This window comes from Callorhinus ursinus, unplaced genomic scaffold (genome assembly GCF_003265705.2).
Source record: "Callorhinus ursinus isolate GAN/ISIS: 27379988/994484 unplaced genomic scaffold, GSC_fseal_2.0 scaffold56, whole genome shotgun sequence".
In the NCBI taxonomy this organism is placed as follows: domain Eukaryota; kingdom Metazoa; phylum Chordata; class Mammalia; order Carnivora; family Otariidae; genus Callorhinus; species Callorhinus ursinus.
Window position 1 is genome coordinate 5,043,914 of NW_027397118.1, and position 18,892 is coordinate 5,062,805.

Consider the following 18,892-nt stretch of genomic DNA (forward strand, 5'->3'; position numbering starts at 1 on the left):
ACTGTTGTGAAACACCAAACACCGTGGTTTACCTACGGAGCTCAGTCGTGTTGAATCTCTTCTCCTCCGTCAGATTCGGCCCGGGGCCTCTGCTGTTTCGAAACCTCTGTTGCCACCTATCCCAGTTTGGAGGGAGGGGTCCCTAGGGTGGCGAAGACGGGATTTCCACTCGCTGCCTCACTCCGCTCTGTACCCCTGGCCACCAGCCAGGACTTGGGGTGTAGTTAAGGATCTTTCAATTAGAAGGGAGGTTTCTGATTCCCAAAAGTGCTCAAAATATTTAAGGAAGTGCTTTTTATAATCAGTCCCAGAGCCTTGCCACATAGCATGCCTTGCTGCACTGGATACTCCTGTTAATTAATTCCTTCTCCTTTGACATTTTAAGTACCAATTACAGGAGAAGGTGATTAATACTGAGGAAAGAAGAGGGGTGTGTGTATTTAATCATGAGAGGGAAAATTTCCCCAGTGGAAAGTGACATTTCTGAAGATCTGGGCAGTTTAAACCAGTGAGTACATAAAAGAAGTCACATGAGTGATTACTAACAGTACTAGTAAACAGGCCACCCACCTCCGTTGCCCTAAGCACCCGGGATGAAATGGACATCTTTTGAAAACCTAAGCCTCAACCCACTTTTGTGTCTCTTTCATTCCTCTCTATCCTCTGTCCGACGCTTCAAGACCCCACAGTGCTGTAGAAAGCAACAAAACGGAAATCAACAGGCCTGGCTCACAGTGTGGCCTTAGGCGACACAGTTCCCTCCCGGGTCTAGATTCTCCAATAAAGTCAGGAGGCCTCAGAGGTCACCGTCTGGCTGTCTAGGCGAGCAATTCAGCCTGAAGACATTCTTGCTTGACCTATACAATGAGGAGGAGGAAGGAGAAGAGGAAGTGGAATGGGAGAGAAAGAGTTTGAATCCTTTAAGACAGGACAGTCTCCCTTTCCCTTTCCCCCATTTGCCACACTGCTCACCATCCCTCGTTTATTCACCTGGCATATTTCTGTCCTTTACGTTCTCTACTGGCCCCCGAAGGTCAGTTTGCCACCACAGGACGAAGACGTCTTCAAGCCTTTTCTGATGATGGTATTTGGTACTGCTGAGCCCACTGCTTTCCGCCCTACCTGTAGCTGTCAGAGCCCTTGCTCAGTCCTCCTGCGACCCATTCCTTGAATCAGACACTGTCAAAGCCTGACTTCATCCAAGAGATACTCTTCCAAGCCAGGCCCGATAAACAGGGCTTATCTCAATTACCATCTCCCATAAATTGGTAATGACTGTCCAGAACATTGTGTTGAAAACAATTCTAAAACCGTATTCAGGCTCTCAGGGAAAAGAGACGTCTGCCAGGGGATAAGATTGGGGAATAGGGTCATGCTGCTATTATTTGCCATCCTTGCTAAGCCAGTCTCTCCTACAGAGAGGAGATTAAGGTCCAGAGAGGGAACATAACCTGTCCCAGGTCACCCAAGGAGAGGAGCTGAGACCCTGGTTCTCCTGATTTCTAGTCAGGGCTCTTTCCAGCTCTGTTGAAACAGATTCTCCAACTGAAATGCCCATCCTCTCTGCTTTCCAATCCTCCCTTTGTTTCAGGCCTAACCAAAGTCCACCCTCTTCCAAGGGTCCTTGCAGATGGCTCCAGGCCCTGCTTGATCCCCTCTGTTTCTCTACCACCTCACAGCCTGTTCCACTCAGCCTGGCCTGGATCCACACAACTGCTGGTTAGGTTACCGAGCAGGGACCAAGAAACCCAGGGGTGTCCAAGAGAGATGCCATCCATACCCTCTGGCAGGGAAGGACAGACCTTAAAGGACTAGCTACAAGATCACTTACTAAACTACGGAGGGTAGGGTGAGCCCCAGAAGGAGAACTGTGCTGAGCACACATAAGAGGTGGTTGGGCACTGAGGGAAGGCCTGTTTGAGGAAGTCACCTGTAAGATGAAATAGGAAAGACCACTAGCAGCCAAGGGGGAAAGGGAGCACTTCCGGCAAAGGGAACAGGACTGTGCGTGACATATTGAAGGAACTGAAAGAGGCAGAGCACAGTAAATGTGAGCACAAAAGAGCCCTTCAGGTAGGGCCTTGGGAGTCAAGTTTTGGTCTTTAGCTTAAGAGCAGGATCCTGCTGAAGGGTTTTAATAGGGTAGTTAACACTGATTCTAAACTGTCTCCCATAGCTCCCGTTGTACACAGCAGGAACCCAACAAAAAGCTACTGGATTAAATTGAGCGCTCTGCCCCAAGAGCTGGAAACCTGGTCGCCTGGTAAGGGACCTGTGACTTGGAGTAACACCTATGCAGGACCCAACCAAATCTCAGTAGCACCAGTAACGGTCATTTCTTAGACCCTGCCCCGTGCTCCCCAAATGGCTACCACAGGCTACCTCTTAACTTCCAGCCTCACCAATTTCAGTATTTTAGGTCCTACTGCCTGCTCAGCACCTCCACTCCACACAGCCAAAAGTGAACTCCTGATACTCCTCCACTCCCACCTAAGTCCTTCTGCCTTCCCCAACCCAGGAAATCGCAACTCCTAGCTGTTCATCCAGCTTCCCATGCTTCCGGCCGTTTCCCCACCACTCCTGGGAATAGGGGCATTCAGAATAAGCTCTAAACCATGGGGCTAATGAATAAGCTCTGAACCACCTAACTGGACCGGGTGTCCCCACAGGCAAGGATACTGCATGGGTGCTTTCTCCCTGCAGCCCAGCACGGTGTTTCAGTCACTGGATGAGTGGAGTCTGCCATACCAAGGATGTGCTTGTCTCTCAGAGATGGGGGGTTGGGGGGGTGGATCTGCAGGTACAACTGAACATTCTGTGTGGGGCTTTTACTCTGGTCACCCTAAAGCTCTTTTTGATAAGATAAAAGGGATTACTTTAATCATCTTTCCCCCAATCCTGCTGAACTATAAATCCATGCTCCCGTTTGAGCTATTTGCTGTTATCAATGACAAATGATCTCTGCGTGATTTAAAAAACACACCCACAGAGAAGAGGGGTCTAATGCTCTTCGTTGGGACCTTTGTGCTACCTCCGGAATCCCATTTGGGGCAGTAAATACATTAGGAATGATCTCATGTGGCAGGAAACCTTCCTCCCTTAGGAAGGAGACACCAATGGTATTAGGAAAGAGGTGATTCGTTTTTATAATCCTCCCCAACTTCTATGTTCTGCCTCCTTTAGGCAGGTTGATTCTCCATTCGGTTAACAAATATCTGAGCATCGATTATGCACTAGGCACTATTCTAGCCCTGGAAGACTCTGCAACAAGCATGGCTCTTGTTCTCATGGAGCTGACATTCTAGGGGAAGGAAGAAACACACATACATCAGGTGGTGTGTGCTGGGAAGACACTATTAAGCAGGGCTGAGGAGGAGAGAGTGGTCAGGGACGGCTATTTGAGGTAGATGGTTCAGGGAAGGAGTCCCTTGATGAGCTGACACTTGAACAAAGACCTGCTGTAAATGAGGAAGCCAGCCAGGCCACTGTCTCGGGAAGAGTGTTCCTGTAAGAGGAAATAGGCAAGTGCAAAGGTCTGGATGCAGTTTGCATTGTCAAGGAGTGGCCAAGAAGCCGTGTGGCTGGAGTGCAGGGAACGGGAGTCGGAGTGGCAGAGGGGAGGTCCATGAAAACACAGGGGTGGGCCAGGCCAAGAGGGGAACTTGACTTTCACCCTGGGCTAGATTGGGAAGTTCTGGAGCATTTTGATCAGAGCAGTGATTCATCGGACTTAACCTTTTAACAGGCTGACGTTGTGGGTCAGGGGCCGCAGGCAGGCCAGTTAAGACACTCATGTAGTCATCCAGGTAAGGATGGGCCCCTAAGGAGGCCCTTCTTTCCTGGGGGTGGGAGAGAGCACATGGGGGGGGGGCGGGCAATGCAGAACTGACGATGTCAAGAAAGTTGTTCCAAGTAAAAAAGGGAGGGGAGGGATTTTCAGGGTGACTGATAAGGGAGGGATGATGCCTAGGGGATTGGATCTGTGGGTTGTTCTGGAAGTGATGATAGATGGGATTAAATTTAGAGCAAAAAAAAAAAAAGTAATCTTGGAGAATCCAACGATCTCAGATTGCCTGTCCGCACAGCTGAAGGCTCTCCCCATGTAATTCTCCAGGATGGCCCCGATGTCGCTCCCCTGAAACCTGCCCCCCAGGGCCCGAGCCTACGTGTTCCCTCGGGTGCGGGCACTACCAGAGTGTGCGCCCCCACCGCTGTGTGCTTCACCCGCTGGGCTGCACCCATCTCCTGAGTGGGGATGGAGGCGTGAAGATGTGTTGGTGCAATAATGAAATGATGCTGTATGTAGTCTCAACTCAGCCTGCTTAGAATGTGATTCTACCTCCCACACTTTCTGCGGGGTGTATTCGTTCCAGTATCTGATTTTGGCGCTATGTAGGGGGGGGGGGGGGGGGGGGAGCACTCGGATTGACATTTTTTTTTTTCTTCTAGGATGATGGTGAATATAATTAAAAGTCTGAAGCTCTTTTAAAAAATTCTCTTGCTCTGGTACTTTTTTTTGTCTGCACATAAGAATTATGTATTTTCAGCCACCAATCTAGAATGTGTCTGCTCCTGTTCTGCAAAGTGATTTCTGGAAAGTCGGCTAACTTGTTTGCAAGTTACCTGCCCAGGCCCAGAATGCTTTTGGTGGATCTGCTAGACTTTGGAAATGTAGGAAGCCTCTACTCTGAGCTCTGACAGTAAGCACGTATCTAGGTCCCAGTGGCACCCTTCACTAGACCTTCTTGAACTCTTCTTTCTCCATAATCTCTCCGTGGGTTATGACATCCAGGCCCAGTGACCCCATTCCCCTTTAGAGGCTGAGGACACCCATGCTGTTAAACCTGGCAATGACCTCTCCCACGGGCTCCAGACTCACAGCATAACTTGGTGTCTCTGCTTGACGTCACTCAGGTGTCCCAAACTTGACCATCCAAAACAAAGCCCCTCCTGCTTCCAAGCTGGCTTCCCATCTGTCTTCCTACCTGACCACCAGGATGGTGTGCCCCGGTTACTCAAGTCAAAAACTGAGGAGCCTTGAGTCTCCCCTCCCCCTCTTCTCCCATCCATGCCATTTGTAAACCTTCAGGAATCGACTCCTAGAACATTTCTGGAATCCATCCTCTTCTCTCCACCTCTGCTGATGCCACATTAAAACAACTGCCTCTCACCTGCAGTAGCGCCTAGGTGGTCTCTCCTTTTTCTGTTCATCTCACCCCTATGCCTTCCAGTCCCTTCTCCACCCAGGAGCAAAAGAGGTCTTCTTTAAATGTCACTGGGTCACACTGATCCTGCTTAGAACTCTCCAATGGCTTGCCATTATTCTAAGATCAAGCCCAAGGCCTTGACCATGGTCAACTAGGCGCTTCCTGAACTGGCCCTACCTACCTCCCCGAACCCATGTAGTGACACTCGCCCCTTAGCTTGCCTTAAACATATTTGTTTCCTGTGGCTGCTGTGACACATTACCACAAACTTGGTGGCTTAAAATGACACAAATTAAGTCTCTTACAGTCCTGGAGGCCAGAATCCAAAATGGGCTGGAACCAAAGTGGCGGCAGGGCTGCGCTCCCTCCAGAGGTTCTAGGGGAAAACCTGTGTCCTTGCCTTTTCCAGCTTCCAGAGCTGCACGCCTTGGCCCGTGGGGCCCCTTCCTCCACCTTCAAAGCCAGCAGTCTAGCATCTTCCCTCAGTGGTCACACCGCCTTCTTCTTCTGTGTCAAATCTCCCTCTGCCTCTCTTCAATAAAGACATTTGTGGTTGCAGTTAGGGTCTATTTGGATAATCTAGGAAAATCTCCCCATCCCAAGATCCTCATCTTTTTTTTTTTTTTAAGATCTTATTTATTCATGAGAGACAGAGAGAGAGAGTGGCAGAGGGAGAAGCAGGGAGCCCGATGCGGGGCTCGATCCCAGGACCCCGGGATCATGACCTGAGCCCAAAGGCAGACACTTAACCGACTGAGTCACTCAGGCGCCCCAGCCAAGATCCTCATCTTAATCACTTTTTTTTTTTTTTGAGAGAGAGAGAGAGCTTGACCGGGGGGAGTGGCAGAGGGAGAAGGAGGAAGAATCTCAAGCAGACTCCCCACTGAGCATGGAGCCGGATGTGGGGCTCGGGTGATCTCCCAACCCTGAGATCATGACCTGAGTCAAAATCAAGAGTTGGATGCTTAACCAACTGAACCACCCAGGCACCCCTTTATCACCTCTTTAAAGTCCCTTTTGCCACGTAAGGCAACATTCACAGGCTCAAGGAATGAGGAGCTAAATATTTGGGGCCATTATTCAGCCTACTACATGTACCAAGCTCTTCCCCATGACAGGGTCTTCATGCAGCTTGTCCTCGGTGAACAAGCCCCCTCACTCTTGGCAAGGCCAGACCCTTCTCATTCTTAGGGTCCCAGCTTACGTGTCTCAGCCCAATCCCCAATCTGAAGGTTCCCCTCTATCTTGAACCTTTATTTCCTTTTTTTTTTTTTTTTTTTTTTTAGAGAGAGAGCACACACACGTGTGAGTTGGGGAGAGTGGGAGAAGCAGACTTCCCACCCAGCGGGGAGCCTGATGCAGGACTAAATCCCAGGCCCCTGGGATCATGACCTGAGCTGTAGGTGGACACTTAATGACTGAGCCACCCAGGCGCCCCTGTTTATTTCCTTCCTAGCACTTCCACAGTGGACCTTATTTTCTATATCTTCCAGTTCACTAGTTTTCTGCCCACCTCTCCACCTCCCCCCAACCTAAGTGCTTTGAGGATAGGGATCCTGTCTGTTGTGTTCATCCATCGATGGTCCTAATATACCTGGCCCATAAATCATTGCTGAATGAATTTCAGGAAAACGAAATTTACCATCCAAGTCGCCGCCACACACAGGGACTGTTGTGTTTACTCCTCAGGGAAAGCAGGCCCATCGATCTCCACCTTCCTCCTGATCTTCTGTATCAGGACAGAAGACCGGCCAGAAACTACCACCACCAACGGAGAGCCCACAGGCAAGCTCACGCACAGGAGCCCACAGAGATGCCGCAGCATTTCACGAGCGAGGCCCACACAAAACATTCCCAGGAGGGCGCCTGGGTGGCTCAGTCAGTTAAGCGACTGCCTTCGGCTCAGGGCATGATCCTGGAGTCCCGGGATCGAGTCCCGCATCGGGCTCCCTGCTCGGCAGGGAGTCTGCTTCTCCCTCTGACCCTCTTCCCTCTCGTGCTCTCTATCTCTCATTCTCTCCCTCTCACATAAATAAATAAAATCTTAAAAAAAAAAAAAAAAACATTCCCAGGAAGCAGATCTCACTTCGGTGAGGAGCTACCTGAGCTCTTGCTCATTAAATACAGCTGAGAATGATTTCAACAAGGCCAACCCAGGAGGCCGCTTGCTGCGGAGAGCTGTTCCCGAACCTTCTCCATCCTTCTCCTGCTTAAGACCCCTGGAGCCACGGGGAGAGAATCAAGGGAGGCCCAGAGGCCTCCTCACGTTTGCCTTGCAGCCATGTGGGGCACCACGAGGCTCCTGCACAGACTTCACGCAGGGTTAGACCTTTCTAAGCCAAAGCCCAGAGAGTTTTTTTGCAAGCCTATTTCTAAGAACTGCTTTTGCCCTAACCAATACGTTTTCTGGTCCAAACATCATTCTTCCCCCTCCAAGTAGAAGACGGTGCTTGACTATCTGGCAACGTTCAGGAATGTTTTTTTTAAATATTTGGTCACAATGAAGACAGCTTTGGGGGGCTCTCCACAGTTTTCTTCTCTGTGACTATTTACAGCATAGAATCCATGGTGGTGTTTTTTATAAAAACAAACTGGGGAGAATAAAACAAAGTGGCTTATAAATATTAACCAGTGTTCACAAATAATAATGTTTAAATAATAACACTTGTACAGCACCTACCATTTACAGAGGCTTCAACATGCATCATTTGGAAAAAAAAAAAAAAAATCCAGAAAAATATCTGCCTTATAAGGAAAAGTCTTTGATTTTGCCCCTGTAAATTTTTGGTCCATAACTTTCTATCACATAACACTGAACCAACTCTCATGAATATATTTTAGAAGTCTGCTGTCAGAGTCCAGCTCCCAGGCATCAACCAGAGCCCTGGTGGGACTGCTCAAAATTCTGGCCCGGACTGATTCTAAAAAACTGCATTTGGGTGGGGAGTGGCTTCCAAAGGCTTAACTGAAGACTAATTGATTTCACCAGAAATAAAAATATGCGTATGATATCAGCTGTAGTGTGGTCTTATTTTTCTTGAAAATCGCTTCTCAGCCTTTTGGCTAAGATCAAGTGAAAATCTAGAATGTCTGGAGGAACTAAATGGCCGTCCCGTGTCCCCTTTCAATAAGGTCAAGTATCAGGAAGGGCAGCAGGTAAATTATAGCCCTTCCCACCCTGCGTATATGTGTGGGGGTTGGGGGGGGGAAGGCTATAAATATCAAAGCTGAGAAAACCAGTGTTCTGAGTCCTTCCCCACAGAGGAAGTGCCCCGTGCGGGGGTCCAGGATGGGTGGAGGGACCAGATGTGGGGAAGAGCCTGGAGAGATGACAACCCAGGGGTTAAAACCTGGCAGAAAGCTGCTTCCTGAGTCTACCTCCTCATTGCGAGACAGGTGGGACGGGGCATCTCCTGTGGGTCTAGGTCTCTACAGTGATGGGCACGTGGTAACATCCATGGGCCCCACTGACCCACATCAGATCAGCAGGAGGCGGCGGCAGGAGCTGTCCCTCTGCTACATTCCATGGACTGAATCGTGGGAAGAACCAGATGCAAAAGTCGCCTGCAGAAAAGTCTGCTCTGAAGGGCACTATGGCTCCTTCCTCTGCCGGAACAAAGATGACCCATTGCGCCAGCCCTGCCCTGGGCAGGACACGGCTCTGTGTGAATGGGCTGCTGCCAGATGTAATCCGGGTCCTGGGATCCAAACCCACAGCTTGTTCGCAAACTGAGATAAACATTGGCCCCCAGGCTTCAGAGCAAGAGTCTGGTGTCCCTCTGGCTGAGCCTCTCAATTTCCTCGGGAGAGAAAGTGTTGCCTCGGAGCCTAAAGGGGATAAAGCAAAGAGAGGTTTGGATGAGTGCTGAGCCAGGGCGGTGCTTTTAATTGGAGGCTGCTACTTCCTAAACCTGGGACTCAATGGCCTGGCCCCTCCGGGCCCAGCTGCAGCCCTCCCATGCTGGTGTTAGCCTTGGTCCACCAGGGCGGCTCATGAATCATTGCATGGGATGAAGCAAGCCTCTGGGACTCTGCAGAGAAAACCCACCCCCGACCCAGCCGACCCCGACTCCCCAAGGCTGGCGATTCTTTTTAAGGCAACAGCAGAATTCATCAAGAAAGCAATGAGCAAACCCTGATGCCCTCCCAAGCTCTGCCGACAGGCGGCAAATAACATCAGAACCCTTAAAATATCAACATGATGCTGGCTTCCTCCCCCACCCCGAGACGCAGAATGTGACATTTCCTATGACCATGCAATGGTTTAAAACAAACACAAAAACAAAAACCCACACTCTGCCCAGGACCTGAGGACGTCATGGCCTACAGGGATTACACAATCATACAGAGAGGAAAAATCTCTTCCCCGGGCAGACTCCGACAAGTCTTTATTTTTAACTTCATCAACCGATATGTATTGTTGCTGCTGCCTTGATTTTTAAGGGAGGGACCGGTCAGTCGGCATATGCAAAGCAGGGGTCACAAGCTCGCAGGGATGAGACATAAGGCAGTCAAAGGGGCCTGGCCCAGGATGCCAAGCTTGCTGGGTGTGCAGTCGGCAAGAGCCGGTCTGCCCAGCTCAGTGAGGTCAGCCCTACTCTACTCTGCTTACTTACTGGCATTTTCCGTGAGTACCCAGAGTTGGAAGCTTTGAGGAGAAAACTCAGAAATATAGATTTCAGGGGTGCCTGGGTGGCTCAGTCGGTTAAGCGACTGCCTTCAGCTCAGGTCATGATCCCAGGGTCCTGGGATCGAGCCCCTCATCGTGCTCCCTGCTCAGCGGGAAGCCTGCTTCTCCCTCTGCCCCCTCACCCTGCTTGTGTTCCCTCTCTCGCTGTCTCTCTCTCTCTCTCTGTCAATTAAATAAATGAATAAAATCTTTAAAAAAAAAGAAATATAGATTTTCATGGGGGAATCTCCTAGTTTTAAAAGATTGGCTTATAGCCCAGTGCCTGAAACACATACAGTGGGACATTCACTCATTACACATCAAACCAGGGGGAACCTTCATACTTACTCTGTGAGTGATAAATACATCCCTGGAAAGAAGGAGCATAAGTCTCTGAAGGTGTGACTCAATGCTTTTTTCAAACACATGAAGGAACATGGCTTTTAATTATAAAGATCTGGAAACACTGTACAACAGTACCTCCTTCCCCACCCCCACCCCCACCAATGTCACCTCCACCCAGAGGCAACAGCCCCAACCTGGGAATGCAGGCGCAATGCCCCCAAATTCCTGTGTCCGTGTCCATCTTCCACCCCACCCCCTCCTACACTGTTACCTAGACTGAAACATTCCTGCATACTCAGGGTTTAAAAATGAACCACTTGATCCACACTTGGAGACATGAAAACATCTTCCCCAGAGAGAAATTAGATCCATTGCATGCAGAATGTCACAGAATGTCAGAGCCCAGAGGGAAAATAAGTTCCCCCTCTCTCCTGGCCCCATCTTACAGATTGGAAAAGGGAGGCTCAGAGAGGTAAAGAGGCCTGCCCAGGGGCCTTACCAGACTTCCAGGATGGTATCATTCCTTTCCAGGGCCTGCAGGAGGGCTTCTGCCCCAAGGTAGGTGACGCAGTTGTTGGACAGCCTGGAGAGAAAGACGGAAGGGTGAGCTTCAAGGATGCTTGGTTCTCCTCTGGGGCCTGTCCAATTAAAGGAGGCTTTGGGAGTTGGCCAGCCTACAGAAGCCCACCTGCCCCCTTGACATGTCACGCTCTTGTCTGAGATTCCCAACAAGCTCATCCATAAAGGTTCAAAGCCTACAAGGAAATGCACCACTCTTTCCTCTGTTTCCCAGATTCGTGTATCTCCCTTAGGAAGGGGCTGTGGCATGGGGGTTAAGTATGTACATTTTACTCCCTGGGTTCCAATCCAACTTAACACCGCATCTTTTCTGATCTCAGGCAAATTAATCCCAACTTCCTCATCTGTAAGACAGACCTAAAAGAGCACCTACCTCTTGGAGTCTAAGAGTTAAACAAAAGAATGGCATATTCTGTGGTGCATTTGGCACCATACTCAACTGATGGGAAATAATCAATGAACAGTAATATTTTCATGTGGGGTGGGGGGCACAGAGACATGGATTCGAGAAAATATGAGGTTGGCAATTGGGAAGGGAGAAGGCACACTGTCAGAGACAGCAGAGAAGAGCCACCACCCCCTGCTGGGTCCCATTATTACCTCCCTTTACACTCAGTGCTACTGAAGCGCAAAACCAAGGAGAAACAGTGGGTAATGTTGGAGCTGGGGTCCAAACCCAACCCGCCAGGTGCCAGAGCCCCCACACTTACCCAACATTTGGCAGCCACTCTGCCTGGAAAAAGAAGGATGCAGGCTTTTTTTTTTTTTTTAAGGTACATAAGAAGCTCCCCCATTTTTTTTTTAAGATTTTATTTATTTAGAGAGAGAGAGTACAAGCAGGAGGAAGGGGCAGAGGGACAAGCAGACTCCCCACTGAGCAGGGAGCCCAATGTGGGGCTCGATCCCAGGAGCCCGAGACTGTGACCTGAGCCAAACTCAGATGCGTAACTGACTGAGCCACCCAGGCGCCCCAAGAAGGGGAAACAGTGAGGGATGATGGAATTCAGTGGTGCTTAATGCTAAGGCTCTGGACTAGGCAGCGTGGGCCAAGCCCTGCTGCCATCACCTGGCAACCCTTGGGGTAGACGGGGCTAAGTCTGTGACACCGACGGAGGATGAACGTGCCGTGTCACACCTGGTTAGTACTAAACCAGGTATGCCGTCGGCCCCCCGTGTGCAAAGCCTGGCGCCCCCACTTAGACAGTCCTGGCGTCCCCCAGGCCTCCCAGCCCGGTTTCACCCAAGGGACGGACGGGCACAAGTGTTTTCCCCAAACATTTGGCAACTCCCTCGCCCCTGCAAAGAAATACAAACAAGTGTTGCCAGAGTGGCTGGCGGGCTGGCAGCAAAGCAGACACTCTCCCAGAGGCAGCTGTCTGCCCGCCTCTGAAGGCGAGCGTGTTCCACGGGCCACATTTGCCAGGGCAGATGCCACCCTTCCTGTCGCACAAGGAGCCATCTGAGGATGCCCTGACGTCCCTCTCCAGTGAGACCTTTGGCACCCCGGCAGGTGCGGCGCCAGCCTCGGAGAGCCCGCGCACAAGCCCGTGATGATCCCTAGCTGGGCTCCTCCTCACATCGGCCGTCCCTGTCCTCATGGGCGGGGACCTGCCTGCTGAGCCCACCACCAGGGCTCGCCACCACTTCTGGCCAGCGCTGCTGCCCTCCAGCCCTCTGGCTCCCGGACCCTCCCACCGCAGGACCTCCAACCAGCGCCCACCCGCCTTCAACCAGACTTCTCCTCCGCCACCAGCCTGATCCAAGCCTCTCTGCTTCATCTCCCGCCTGGAAGACAGGAGGAGCTCCTGACTGGTCTCCCTCCTTCCATCTTACCCCTCCTCCCATCTGTTCTGCACAAAGCAGCAAGCATGATCTTGTTATGATGTAAATCAGATCATGTCGCTGTGCAGATTAAAATCCTCCAAAGGCTTCTCAAGGCCCCTAGAATAAAGCCCCCAATCCTTCCCATGGCTCTGAGGCCTATGTGGCCTCCTCACCCTGCCCCTTCCTCCCCCCACTCTCCCCTATATACAGTCCAACCATGCAGGCCCTGCCCACTGTTCCCAAAACCACCAAGCTTGTTTCTGCCACAAGGCCTTTGCACTTGCTGTTCGGTCCACCTAGAGTGTGCATTCCTGAGACCTCAGCATTATAAGAACAATAACTTTTCTTATTATTCAAGGTTTCAACTCCCATGCCACCTTCCCAGAGAGGCCTTTCCCGGGCAGCTGCAACCCTGTCCCTCCAGACACTCCCTGACACATCTTTCCCTTGAATTCTCTTCTCTTTAGAGCCTTTATTATAAATAATCTTGTGTATTTGCTTACTTGTTCATTATCTGCCTCTCCCATTAGAATCTAAGAGCTAAGGGGGCTGAGGCCTGCTCTGTTCTTTCTTTTTTTTTTTTTTTTAAGATTTTAGTTATTTATTCGTGAAAGACAGAGAGAGAGAGAGAGAGAGAGAGAGAGAAAGAGGCAGAGGGAGAAGCAGGCTCCCAAGGAGCAGGGAGCCCGACGCGGGACTCGATCCCAGGACCCTGGGATCATGACCTGAGCCGAAGGCAGACACTCAACCATCCGAGCCACCCAGGCGCCCTGCTCTGTTCTTTCTACCACTCTATCCTCAGGGCCTCCAACAGTGCCTGGCACAGTGAGCGCTCCAGAAATATTTCTTGCATCAAAACATAAATGGATGAATGTAGTCATGGATGTACAACAAAGAAATGAATGAATGCACACACGAATAAATGCAAGCATGCCTACCTGTATAACCTAAGAGAAACCACCAGAGATGTTGGAAGAAGACATCTGCCAGAGCCAGAGATGGCCCCTGGAGAGGGGGCATGTCCTGTAAGCCCCAGAGCAGATGCCATTGGCAACGCACCTATATGCCCTCAGCTTTCCCCTCTAACTCTGAGGGCTGCTTGCTGGGAAGACCTCCACTCTCTGCCTGAGGCCTTTCTACGGACGCCCTGGAGCATGCTTGGCCGCGTGCAGGGCAAACCGGAAGTGCTGGAAAATTCATATCCCCACATGCACACCGATGAAGGACAGGCCAAACACCCCTGCTGCCTCGCTCCTCGGTTGGGTAGGGGCTCCTGGAGCTCCCCAGCAGGTCTGAGCCCCCACTGCCCTCGGTGATAAGCGGGGTGATAACTGCTTGATGACACACTTGTTCCTGGGTCCCTGTCCTCCCCCACATCATTTCACTGACCTCTCACCAGGGTGTGCCGGGACCACCTCCCCAGTAAACAACTTGCATTGAATCCCCATCTGTGTCTGGGGGATCCCTGACCCTACCAGGCAATTTCTGCCAGGTCACCCTGCCTGGGTGAGTTAGCCAGGCAGGAAGCTGCCCAGAGACACCCCCCGCCCGCCCCCCCCCCAGGCCGTCATTATCATCCCGCCTCCTGCTTACGGGTTCCTTACTTTAGAACTTTCAAACTTGAATTCCTCTCAAGTCCTTTGGCAAGAGAACACACACCTTCATCCTGGAGATGGTTCTCCTCCAGGCTGGCAAGAACAAGACAGAAAATCCGGTTGATATGGTAACATTTATTACAGAAGAGGATGTCAGTAAGGATTAACCTGCTTGCCCCCCAGTTAGAAAAGCCAACCTCTGAAAATCTACATTTACAGATAAAGTGAGACCCAGGAGAGTCGCGTGTGAGGGTCTTCAATCCCAGGGGTGTCTCTGGGAGAGACTTCACCCCAGGCTTCCTCATGTCCAGGTGACCTAATAGCCATTTTCCCTTCCTTATTAACAGAAGCCTCATTCCATTTGGGCAACCCTGTGCTTGATTTAAAAAAAAAAAAAAAAAAAAAGCTGCATTTCCCACTCTCCACTATGGCCGGGGTTGGCCAGTGACATCCACACGGCCATTAACACATAAGGGGAAGCCGGCAGATGGGGCTCATGGACATGCTCTTTCAAAGAGACAGACCTCACTGGCCTGTGCCTCCTGCCCTTCCTGGATATACAGACTGAATCTGGGGACACAGAAATAGTACCGCAGGTACAGCAGCCCTCTGGTGACCATGCGGCACCCAATCTTGACAGCGAAGCCACAGACTGAGGATCTGAAGGGACAGAGAGACAGAGTCTCCGACCCCTGCTGACCTGGTGGAGCCATTACGCCAGCCCCACGCCGCCGGCCTCCAGACTGGTCAGACGTGAAAAAAATAAATCCTTTACTGGTTTGAGCCACTGGACATGGAGTTTTTCCCTCCCCTGCAGCCTAATCATGTAGTCATAACTGATACACCCAAGGGTGAGACCTGCCTCTAACGAGGATTTCCGAGTGGTACAGTCTAGTCGGGGTATAATCAATGGGACATCGGCAGAGCTAGGGAGCCCTGCTGACAGCCAAGGCCACCACAATATCCACTTTGTGACAATGATCAGAGGTTTCAATGCCCTTCCACTTCTTGGAGAAAGCAGTGTTTGATCTCCCTGATATAATCAGGGAGTGCCCAGACCGTGTCATATGAAGACCAGACTAGTGGCATCTAAAGGATGGGAAACTTAGAATCAGTTTCGGGTCAACGATGCAAGTACAATTTATGATTCACCTTTGAACTTGCTCCAAACCCCACTCCACCCTCCAGGGTGACCCTCACTCTACTCTCACGTGTTCTTAGGCACTCGACTTAGAAATAACAAAACATTATGAGTATGATAACATATGCTTTACCGTTGGAAGCAGTCATCCCCTCATTTTACAGGTAAGAAACCTGGGATGCAGAGATTATTAGATGACTTGCCTGAGATCACAGCAGGCCTGGAAGCTCAGCCAGCTGGATCCCAGAGTCTCCGCTCTCAACCATTATGCCACATGGAGGCAGTATACAAACCCATAAATATAATTACATAAAGAGAATCGGCACCTACAGGCCAGGCTCTCTATGCTTCACGCCACCCAGGACATAGAGAAAGACAAACCCAAAAGCCCAACCGCGTGATTATCCAGCTCAGTTTTATCCGCCTCCACGGAGGAGGCCTGGGAATCGAGAAAGACTTATCTGCCCCCCAGAGCAGGGGACCCTCCCACCTCACCAGAGTTCTTCCAGTGCCACGTTCTTTTCCAACATTAATGCTAAGGCTTGAGCCCCCACGCTGCCGATGTTGTTGCCCACCAGGCTGAATGGAATCAAGGAAAAACAACGTGTCAGGGCAGGGAGGGACCTCAGAGAGAAGCTAAGCCAAGAAGGGCAAAATGCACGACACCTATGGCCCAGCTTCCTGGTCGGCTTCATTTCGGACATGACTGATTGATTACAGTGCTCTTTTCCATGAAGCACAGGAAGCACCCTCCCGACATGACGCCCTGGGTAGTCACTATTAATGGACTGGAGTTGGTTCTTGAGATAGAATATATCTGATGCAGCCCCAAATCTTCAATTTATAGATAGGGAATCAGGACCCATTTTAGAATATTTTTTTTTAAATATTTCTCAGTAAGAGAAAGAGAGAGAGAGAATGGGGAGGGGCAGAGGGAGAGGGAAAGAGAATCTTAAGCAGGTTCCATGCTGAGCACAGAGCTGGACGCGGGGCTCGATCTCACGACCCTGAAATCATGACTTAAGCCGAAATCAAGAGCTGGATGCTTAACTGACTGAGCCACCTAGTTGCCCCTGAGAATCAAGACCCTTGAGAGAAGAAGGGATACTCCAAAGTCACCCAGAAAGACTCAAGTGTCCTGACTCCAAATCCAAGGGTCTTTTTTCTCATCCCACTGCCTAACATGGGGGGTGGGGGGGATGTAAAACAAAGTTCAAGCAAATGAAGGACTTACTGGCCCAGGCTCCTCCCTCCTCATGCCCACTCCCCACGGCCATGCAGACCCCAAAGCTTACCTGAGCCACCTCAAGCTCTGGTGATCCCCCAAGGCTTCGGCCAAGGCCTGGGCCCCCTCATCACCCACCTTGTTGCCCCACAACCTAAAAATGCCAACAGATTCTGTCAGTCGGCCAGTGAGTTATTGCTGTGTGTTCTAGACATGCATGACGCCTGCCCTTCCCCTCTACGTCCCCGGCTGGAGGGGCTACGACCACCCAGTTCCAGAATGGTCTCAGTGGGGCTCCTAGGTCCCAGCAAAGTGGTCCTACCTCCACCTTTTTGGAGGGATGGCCAAACTACACTCACATTTTTCAGTCAGATTTACAGAACAATAGAGGCCCACCTAGCACATGCCCTCAGGGACAGGGAACTCCCTCTCAGTGACAAGTCACAGGGTTAACATTTTTCCTGACCCTTCTTCCCAGGGACTGCTACCCCGTGGCCCTCAACTATCCTCCAGGACCACCCAAAACAAGTCCCATTCTTTTACCACAAGCCAGCTCCCTCTCTCTTGCTCCTCCCTAGTGTCCCCCGTTCCTTCGTGGTGTCAAACTCCTTCACCCCAGGGGTCATCCCCCTCAGACCTCCTGCAGTCTGGATGGATGTTTCCCTTTTCAAAGGTGGGGACTGACTCAGACGTTCTGACCTGGCTGTTTTACACACGGGAAGTGAGCCCCGACCTGGCTGGGCACACATGAGCAAAGGTGGCCGAACTAAGAGGTTCCCTGAGCTTTCATTCATCGGGTAAATATTTACTGAACCCTGGCTCTGCACCAGCACCGCTCTGTTCCCCGGGGGAGATTGCAAACAACCGGCAAAAAACCTGGAACCACCTCAGTGTGTCTCAACAGGAGCCCGGTTAGAGATTACAGCCACCCAGCCTGTGGAATACTAAGCAGCTTGTCTTTCAAAAATGATGTCATTAGGGTATGAAAGATAGATATATTGTTAAGCAAGAAAAAACCAATATTCAGAACCGTTTGTATCAGCGGATAGCATCTGGAGGTTTGAGCACAGTGCCTGGTCCAGACAGGTGCCTTAATAAACATGTGTTGAAAGAGAACGCCCCCGATCCACTAGTTGTGACCCCGAGCAGGAGAGAGCTTGGTGGGGCTGGGGCCACGCTTGGGCTGGACTCTGTGTGGCAAGGCACGCAGCTTGGAAGGGTGATCTCCCAAGCGTGTGGGCAGCTCGCCTGCCTATGAAATGGGTTGGGCCCTAAGGTTTTAGTCTCTCTTCCTACAGCCTTGGGTCCTCAAACCCCCATTTCTCGTCCAATGGACCCTAGCTCACACCAGGGGAGGCGGGATGGGAGGGGGGTCTGCACGGATGCCATCCTGGGGGGTGGTCACTCTGCCCGGCAACCAGAGGACGCCCCCCTCCTCCCCCCCCGCCCCCCGCCGCAACACTCTGTGGGGACCTGTGGTCTGTGGGACTGCCCTCCCAGCCCACGTCTGACTCTTCTGCCCTCCCTGGAAGGCCTGGCCTGACCCCACAGCAACATGCGCTCTGAAGAACCCGGCAAAGCCCCCTCCCATCCTGGGGCCAGTCTCCAGCCTTGTCCACCTCCATCTCTTACCCTGCTTCTCATCCCTGGCCACACAAACTCTGCAGAGCTTTTTTTAAAAATGACGGATTCCTAAGCCCTGCACCCAGGCGCTTCATTTAATTGGTCTAGTGTGGGGCCCAGGCATTCTTCAGAAGCTCCCAAGTGGTTCTGAGGGACTCACGAAGGCGAGAGGCACAGCCCTGGACCCAGGGAGGACCAGAGGGCTTCCTGCCACCACGGGCTCATCCTGAGCTTCCTGTTTATTGAGTGAAAGACAAACACCAAAGCAGCCGAGGGCCACCCACTCTCTCCCACCGCCTCTGGGGCCTTCTAGCTAAAATGTGTCACCTACCTCTAAGTCCCCCAACGCCCCCCATGCGGTCCCCCCCCCCCCCCCCCCCCCCCGCCCCCCCCCCCCCCCGCGCGTTCCCTCTGCCCCAGAATCCAACCTACCCCAAGAACTGCAAGGAGGCGTTGGCTCTGAGCCCCTCGGCCAGCACCTGGGCTCCCGCGGCAGTGATATGGTTGTTCCCCAGCCTGGAAGGGAAGGCAGGGAGGAGAAGAATGTGCGGGACAGGGAGATGTGAGTGCCCAGAAAGCCCGGGGCTTCTGGGAAAAGTGTGCCCCCGACACAGAAACATGGAGAAAAGCTTTGAGGACCTCCCTGCAGGACGCAGGAGCCTGTCTTCTCACTCCCGCCTGCCC

General features: G+C 51.5%; 1 protein-coding gene across 6 annotated transcripts in view; it reads right to left on the reverse strand.

The window, feature by feature from the left end:
• Positions 1–7,669: 7,669 nt before the first annotated feature.
• NOD2 (nucleotide binding oligomerization domain containing 2) overlaps positions 7,670–18,892 on the reverse strand; it is a 35,736-nt gene continuing 24,513 nt past the window's right edge. For 5 of the 6 annotated variants that reach the window (XM_025852330.2, XM_025852333.2, XM_025852336.2 and 2 more), the window contains 6 exons: positions 18,641–18,724; positions 16,656–16,739; positions 15,856–15,939; positions 14,229–14,312; positions 10,721–10,804; positions 7,670–9,035 (listed from right to left, as the gene is read on the reverse strand). In XM_025852330.2, coding sequence (XP_025708115.1) covers positions 8,963–9,035; positions 10,721–10,804; positions 14,229–14,312; positions 15,856–15,939; positions 16,656–16,739; positions 18,641–18,724 — 493 coding nt within the window. In that variant the 3' untranslated portion in view covers positions 7,670–8,962. Of the gene's footprint in view, positions 9,036–10,720; positions 10,805–14,228; positions 14,313–15,850; positions 15,940–16,655; positions 16,740–18,640; positions 18,725–18,892 lie in introns of those variants that run through there. The other variant, XR_012375748.1, reaches the window with a different exon arrangement.